The sequence below is a fragment of the Odocoileus virginianus genome, chromosome 4 (assembly GCF_023699985.2).
Source record: "Odocoileus virginianus isolate 20LAN1187 ecotype Illinois chromosome 4, Ovbor_1.2, whole genome shotgun sequence".
Lineage (NCBI taxonomy): Eukaryota > Metazoa > Chordata > Mammalia > Artiodactyla > Cervidae > Odocoileus > Odocoileus virginianus.
Genome location: NC_069677.1, coordinates 52,544,751 through 52,553,321, shown reverse-complemented (window position 1 = coordinate 52,553,321; position 8,571 = coordinate 52,544,751). Strand labels below are relative to the sequence as shown.

The 8,571-nt window shown below is 39.6% G+C and overlaps 1 protein-coding gene across 1 annotated transcript; it reads right to left on the bottom strand.

The window, feature by feature from the left end:
• Window positions 1-4,835: 4,835 nt before the first annotated feature.
• LOC139034768 (52 kDa repressor of the inhibitor of the protein kinase) lies at window positions 4,836-8,060 on the bottom strand. The gene has a single exon (XM_070466558.1). The coding sequence runs from the start codon at window positions 7,994-7,996 to the stop codon at window positions 5,708-5,710; it is 2,289 nt and encodes a 762-aa protein (XP_070322659.1). The 5' UTR covers window positions 7,997-8,060; the 3' UTR covers window positions 4,836-5,707.
• Between the last annotated feature and the right edge of the window lie 511 nt (window positions 8,061-8,571).

Below are 8,571 nucleotides of genomic sequence, written 5' to 3'. Positions count from 1 at the left end.
GGTTTTAGAAAAGGCAGAGGAACCAGAGATCAAATTGTCAATATCTGCTGGATCATCGAAAAAGCAAGAGAGTTCCAAAAAAACATCTCTTTCTGCCTTATTGACTATGCCAAAGCCTTTGACTGTGTGGATCACAATAAACTGTGGAAAATTCTGAGAGATGGGAATACCAGACCACCTGACCTGCCTCTTGAGAAACCTATATGCAGGTCACGAAGCAACAGTTAGAACTGGACATGGACCAACAGACTGGTTCCAAATAGGAAAAGAAGTACGTCAAGGTTGTATTTTGTCACCCTGCTTCTTTAACTTCTATGCAGAGTACATCACGAGAAATGCTGGGCTGGAAGAAGCACAAGCTGGAATCAAGATTGCTGGGAGAATATCAATAACTTCACATATGCAGATGACACCACCCTTATGGCAGAAAGTGAAGAGGAACTAAAGAGCCTCTTGATGAAGGTGAAACAAGAGAGTGAAAAAGTTGGCTTAAAGCTCAACATTCAGAAAACTAAGATCATGGCATCTGGTCCCATCACTTCATGGCAAATAGAAGGGGAAACATTGGCTGACTTAATTTTTTTGGGCTCCAAAATCACTGCAGATGGTGATTGCAGCCATGAAATCAAAAGATGCTTACTCTTTGGAAGAAAAGTTATGACCAAACTAGGCAGCATATTGAAAAGCAGAGACATTACTTTGTCAATAAAGGTCCATTTAGTCAAGGCTATGGTTTTTCCTGTGGTCATGTATGGATGTGAGAGTTGGACTATAAAGAAAGCTGAGCACCGAAGAATTGATGCTTTTGAACTGTGGTGTTGGAGAAGACTCTTGAGAGTCCTTGGACTGCAAGGAGATCCAACCAGTCCATCCTAAAGGAGATCAGTCCTGGGTTTTCATTGGAACGACTGATGTTGAAGCTGAAACTCCAATACTTTGGCCACCTGATGCGAAGAGCTGACTCATTTCAAAAGACCCTGATGCTGGGAAAGATTGAAGGAGGAGGAGAAGGGGATGACAGAGGATGAGATGGTTGGATGGCATTACTGACTTGATGGACATGGGTTTGGGTGGACTCCGGGAGTTGGCAGGGAGGCCTAGCGTGCTGTGGTTCATGGGGTCACAAATAGTCAGACACGACTGAGCAACTGAACTGAACTGTGGCTGCCAGGCCTCAATTCTGATGGGATTTCTCTGTGTTTTAGTGCCAGTCCTCATTCTCAATGAGAATGGGCAAGGGCTTAGTTGGCCTGGGAAGGAAACTTAAATATCTCCTTTTAAAAGTTAATGAATCTAAATTTCCCTGAAGCCATTCATGAAAAAGTTTTAAAAACCATTATGATGTCCATTATGTCGAGGAAACTACAGGGCATATAGACGGATGTTATACTTTCCACCTTTTCCCCTATAAAACCAGATGACATATAGGCAACTTAGACCAAAACCTTATTGTTCCAACATGTGAAGTGTTTTTAACAACTTCTTCTCCCATGGATAAGGTCTCTGACACCCCATAAAGTCCTGTAGTTACCTCCCACATCCCAGGGTATCACGCCTGGCTCCGCCTCCCACTTTCCACTAGTCGTATGCTTGCTCTGCTTTATGGTTCCAGCTTCTCCTCTGACTATCACCACTTTTTGTACTTGACAGTCTTTCTGATCCTGGTTTTGTCCTTAGACAGTCTCTCTTCCAGTTTTCCCTCCTCGGTTCTGTTCTACAGCCCATGGACCAGCACTGTTCTACCCCATCCAGGCCCTGTCACCTAGAACCTTGGCTCTGCTAAATTATACCAGACCCTTGCCTGTCAGGGGGAGTCAATAAGTGCCCCAAATCTTGAGCATTCCAGTCTAGATTTTCCCGGAGAACTTGGAACTCATGTCTGTTTTTATGCAGAGAGACCCAAGGTTCTGTGAACAGAGCCTTCAAGATTTATGTAGTCTCCCACCCTAGGAGAAAATAAGGTGACCCTGGAATGCCAGATACCTTCAACTGATGGCAGCAAGACTATAACAAAATTCATAAATGTCTCAAGTTAACCCAGAAACACTTTTGACAGTTGGTTTAGAACTACATAAGCCTCTTGATTTGGTGAAAGAAAGTATTGATGGATATTTTTGAAGATCAGGCTTTCAAGAACTGAGGAATTATCCAAAGACAATGCCCTTGCCTAGAGTTGTTTTTCTCCCAAAACTTTAGATGACTTTTTTTTTTGATCCATGCAATTCCTCTGACCCAGCCCTCTTGCATCCAAAGGTACTCATGGCTTAGAGGTACACTTTAGAGAATTTTCCAGTCCAGTGGAAGCTAGCTTCTGTGGGATATGAAACTAAGCCACCTAAGGTAACACCAGTGTCACAGTTATGAACTCTGTAGACGCAGTCTAAATTACCAGTGCCAATGTCTAAACTGGAAGATTCTTTTGGAATGCATTTCTTCCTTCATATGTTTCTTTGTTAGTTTGTTAAGTAAGAAATACTAAAGATGTATGGATAGTTCTTATTCTACTCCAGGGAATCTTCCTGACCCAGGGATCAAACCAGGGATCAAATACAGAGTCTCCTGTATTGCAGACAGATTCTTTGCCACCGGAGCCATGAAGGAAGCCCATGAAAATTCACAGAAACAGTTAAATGATAAAACATGGTTTTGTGCTCTAAGATATCAGAGAAGAAGTGATCACTTCAGGTTGGTGGCAAATGGTTCCATGGATGAGGTAGATTCAAGTTAGAGTGTGAACAATGTTGAGGGTTTACACATACGGAAAATATTGGATGTGGGATATTTAGAAAGAATCACACTGTAACTGGAATAAGGTTCAGCATGCAGATAAGTGGGAAGGGGATGAGGTAATGATGTAGGGACAATAGATGTGAGTGAAAAACAGTTGGAAATTTTCAATAGTTTATTTTAATGGCAAGCTTTGAACTATGCTCACATGGATTTGAACACTTATGCTGTTCAAATATATATTTGCTATTCAGATATATATTCAGAATATATCTGAATATACCTAGATACTGGTAAAACAAAACAAAACAAAACTAAGTGTTGTGTTTCCCAAAGTGTGTTCCCCTAGGATTTAGTGAAATATTACGACACACACACATGCACACTTTGGAAAATGCTGGTGAAACAGATTTCTTTGTTACAGGAATGCTCTGAGCCTTCATATGTTCTGTGCTTAGTCGTTCAGTCATGTCTAATTCTTTGTGACCCCATGGACTGTAGCCTGCCAGGCTCCTCTGTCCATGGGGATTCTCCAGGCAAGAATACTGGAGTGGGTTGCCATTCCTTTCTCCAGGGGATCTACCCAACCCAGGAATCAAACCCAGGTCTCCCTCATTGCAGGCAGATTCTTTACCATCTGAGCCACCTTCATGTAGTCATATGCATTGTGAATCTGCAAGAAGGGGATTTGATATGCATGGCTTCTAAAAATCCTTTGACCATGGAATCTTTTTTATATGAGATATCAGTTACCTTACATCAGTGTTTTGTGGGATACTATTTGAACAATGTTGTACTAGTATAGAAATATGCCACATTACATTACAGAATTATATGGTTACTACAGAGGATAGCTTCAGAGTCAGACACCTCTGGATAGTATTCTGGATTTATTGCTCAGTTAACATGTGATCTTGAGCAAATTATTTAATCTTTTGCAAGTCAGTTTACTCACATATAAAATGGATACAATAATTCTGGTAGTCCCTATATTGTATTATAGGGTTGTTGTTAGAATTAAGTAAGGTAGTATAAGTAAAGTGCTTAGCTTGGCACCTGGCACATTGCAACTGCTAGTAGATTGTTGTTGTTGCTTAGTTGCCAAGTTGTGTCCAACTCTTTGCGACCCCATGGACTGCAGCACACCAGGCCTCTCTGTCCCTGGAGTTTTCCCAAGTTCCTGTCCATTGAACCGGTGATTCTATCCAGCCACCTCATCCTCTGCCGCCCATTTCTCCTTCTGCCCTCAGTCTTCCGTTGCATCAGGGTCTTTTCCAATGAGTCAGCTCTTCGTATCAGGTGACCAAAGTATTGGAGCCTCAGCATCAGCATTAGTGCTTACAGTGAATATTCAGGGTTGATTTCCTTTAGGATTGACTGGTTTGATCTCTTTGCTGTCCAAATGATTCTTAAGAGTCTTCTCCAGCACCACATTTTAAAGGCATCAGTTCTTTGACACTCTGTCTTCTTTATGGTCCAATTCTTGTAGATATTGTCTTTATTAAAATCCTATTATTACCACAGCTTGCATTTAGTTTATCACAATCAATGTTTGTCATTATCCCTTTATTTTCTTGCCTTGTGCTGTGACTTTCAAAAAAACCTATAAAATACACCCTGGCTTATTAGGTACCAATATAGATTACTGTGTGCAAAATCAGTCTTTTTGTTAAATAGGATAATATTTTATCCTATAATTTCAAAATATATTTCAGTAAATTTTAGAAATATTTCTCGTAATTGTGGTGTAGTAGCTGAAGCAACTTAGAAGCAGCAGCAGCACCAGCAGCTAAACTTATTGGTGTCTTCTGAGATCCATGAGACAAAAATTAGGAATTTCTGCCTTCATGAAAGGGTGACAAGAACATTTCTTAAATGTGTTCCCTGAAATTTATCATTGTAAAATGACAGACAACAATACATTTCCAGAAGAGCTAGAGAAAAATATCTTCTTATTTATATAGTCAGTGTTAGAATCCTAGGAAACAAAGGATTCTTGAGAAAATGTCTTTTTATTTTTTTTTTTTTTTTTTTTTTTTTTTTACACAAAATTCACATTTTATTTAGGTTGAAATAAACTATACAAAATTGATTTTCTTCACCAAAAATAACAGCAATATTTTCTGTATTATTCCTAGATAAACTACAAAACACTTATTTTTGTAGGCTTTCTAGGCTTTGCTTGTAAATCAAGACGAGGCAGTAGATACAGTCATGGAAAAAGACAGAAGAAAACAGACAAATCAGTTGTCACTATCCATGGCCCCTGATCCTTTCTTGACCATGAAACTGAAGTGTTCAACATATACCTGCCAAAAAGCTTACGAAGACGTAGGCTCAATAAAGGAATGTAAACAGCAATAACCAGATGTGGAACAACAATGGCAGGCTCTTCCATTCAAATTTTAACTTGTTGCTTTAACTTCATTTGATAAAGAGAAAATCTACACTGAAATCCTTGTTTGACAAGCTTACACATTTCTCTTGTAGTCTGATAATTTTCTTAACTGTCCTTTACAGATTTTTAATAGCATACTTATAACTCCTACTATTCAAAAGTCAGTCATGAGCTTCACTGTAACATTTTACAAAATGCATTCCTTCCTCCCATACCTCCTCTAATTTTATTTTTTCAAAGATCCGATAACTTAATACCTGACAATTTGATCCCCAGTGATAAACCTAATGTCTAAAATCACTTAACTAAAACAGTTCCAAAGTGCCATTAGCAGATATCACAGAAAACTGTAATATTGGTACTTTCAGTGCTATCTTCTGGAAGATCAGTTAGGTCTCCAAAGCATGGGCATTCGAACAGGCCATTTAAACAGGCAGATTATCAATGACTAATGTACTCAATGGGAGGCCTACAGGTCAAGATATTCAGTGATTAAGTGGCCTACCCTTACAACTTTTCTGTAAGATATTTTTAAATTTCTTAGAAGTTTTTTTTTTTCAAATATCAAATATAAAAAGTCTCTTAGGTATTTTCAATGGTTTCTGAATTATCTGTAGGAAGCTCTGACTTACTTGTATAGAGTTTGATATATGTATCCACCATTAAATCCAAATCGTGTTTTATATCAAAATTTATGTTAAGCAAAGCCAAGTTACTTGACCTTTGATCTGTCAAAGTGTTCCTCAAGTATGCTTTGAGACGCTTTCGCCCATTTTCATAGCGTTCATTCTCAACTTTCATCACAGGAAGAATACATAGGACCTTTAGCAATGCATAAACATTAGGAAAAAACTTGATGTCTGGTAGATGAAGGGCTTCATAAATAGTGGATGGAAGTTCTATATCTTTCCCTCTGTGTTTCCATTTGATTCTCCAACAATGCAGCTCAGCAGAGAGTGTGTCAGGATTAGGTAAGTCACTTCGGTACATGTCAGCATGGTGCTCCTCTGACGTATTGAATTTGAGCTGTCCCATGACAGAGGGTACCAGGGATAAGCACTTAAGAGCTTTGAGGTGCTGTTCTGAGAATATATCTTTCAGTTCCTGAATAATGTGTTCCACAGTTGGAACACTTAGAGTTTCTTTATAGTAACTCTCAGAGGTTAGCTGAGATTCCAGGTTACTGTGCTGAGCTCTGCGAAATTTCCCTGGGAGTTTCATCTGAATATCAAGTTTGGTTGCCAAATTTGTGGCTTCCTCAAACCAAAATTCATGATAAACTTCAATATTTTCCATCACTTCATTTAGAGAATGTAACACTGCAGTCAAGCTACTGGCTGCAAAAAAGACATCAGAGGTTTGCCCCTGAAGATTTTTCCCAAAGGCTCTTGTAAAAGATAAAACATTTTTAAGAACAACAATGGTAACAATGAAATCAAAATCTGTTATCGCACTACAGAGGACAAATGCTCGGCCAGCTATGTAGTTATTCCATCTAACATTTGTATCACTATTTATACCATCTAAACATAAAACAAGTGCTTGTAGGAGGTCCACTAAGATTTCAAAAGCATCATGCCTGCCTGTCCACTGAGAATGGCAAATTTCCTTCAGTTCTTTGCCCCTTTCTTCATTGTTCTGAAAGAGGACAGAAATTACATTTTCAAGCTCTAAAAGCAGTTGTGGTGATCGATGAAAAAAAGAACAAACTTCCTCAATTGTTCCTAATGCGACAGATACTCCCATAACAGGCACTGATTTTGCCAACCACATATTTAAGGCACAGGAAGAGCAGAGTGTGTAGATAGCTTGGGGATATTTCTCTAAAAGTCTAGAAGCAACAACTTTCATTTTGGATGAAAATCCACTAGACACAATGTAAGCCTGGCCACGACAGTACTCCATGTTTAATCCCCATTTCTCAGTTATTGTAGTGTGAAATTTCACAGCCAAAATTTCTGCATCAGCTTCATAAGGCAGGAAGCCTACAAATTCCTCTCTCAGGTTGTGAGCTTCATCGACAAACCTCACCAACACAGGCAGGTGCTCTTCCCCCGCAATGTCCACCACATCATCAGTGATGATGGAAAAGAAGTGAGAGTCTCTCACCTCCCTGAGGGTCTCTTCCCGAATGCAGCTCTCGCAGATCTCTAGCATCTGTTTCTGCTGCGTCTTGGAACAGAACAGTGTGTTCACTGCTGTTGTCTCAAAGCGCTTTCTCAGAACCTCTTCACCAGAGTTGATCCGGCACTCCAGCAGTGCTTGAAAGTTATCAGGAGTAAAAAGACCTTCTGGGATTTCATCAGCTTCATGTCCATCCAGAGGTATGTTTTGCTTTCCCATAAGAATCAAAATTTCAAATAAAGATTTTAAATATTCTTTGTTTTCCTTCTCTTCAAGAGTTAAAGGTAAAATGTCCTCATCCTGCTCTTCACCCCCTTCTTCTGCACTGGGATTCTGAGCATTGCTGTTGTTTACTTCTTTATGTTTTGGTTCCTGTTCAGAAGTTTCATCAATTTTTTTCTGTTTCAGTGTCCTGATTTCATCTTCACTCAATTCTTTTATTCGTTTTCTGTGTCTACTATGTGGATTATTCAAATGACTGGTAAGATCGAATATTGTTGGTATGGCATTATCTCGGAGAACTGTCCGGTAAGGACTAGTTCTGCAGATCATAGAGGTCTCAAAGTGTTTGGCGCACAGTCGATAATGTTTGTTTAGCTGATCAGGTGTTTTATCTTCTAAGTCTGCCCTCCTACAGTTCTCCACCCACTTCTGGCATCTGGCCGGATCCCGCGGGAACCTGAAGAAGGCCAGGTCCGACTGCGTGCTCTTCCGCGTGCAGTTGGGGGCCGCGCAGAAGTTCGGCATCGTTGTCTGCCCGCCGGCCGACCCAGCCCTCCCCTCCCCGCCTCCTCAGGGCAGCCCGCCCGCCCGTCGGGGCCGGGGAGGGGGAAAATGTCTTTTTAGAGGCCTGTTACATAGGCCTCTAAGAATCGAAGATAAACTTATCCTTGCACAGATTTTAATACTAATATCAATGATAGAGTATAATTGTTAATATTTTTATTTTACAATTCTTTTAATGCTCTCATTTGATAATAGTGCATCTTTGCTCTGGTAACCCTCAATATGGACGTTGTACCTCAATTTGTTCTGTAAATCTGTGCATATGAGGAATGTATAAGCTCAGAATGTAGCAAAAATCTGTGTAGGCTACATCCTTAAGTATCTATTATGGCTAAAATTAAAAAGAAATGCAAATCAATACTTAGCAGAAGAGACCACTATCACCCTTCAAACTCAGATGGCCCAAATGAAAACACTTAAATGAAAAATAAAGAGCAATTAAAACCTATAGTTAAAGAATTACAGGTGATTTATATTTTGTTATTTACAAATAGCTGAAGCCTAAATAGAATTTACTTTCTTTGTTTGTGTCCTCT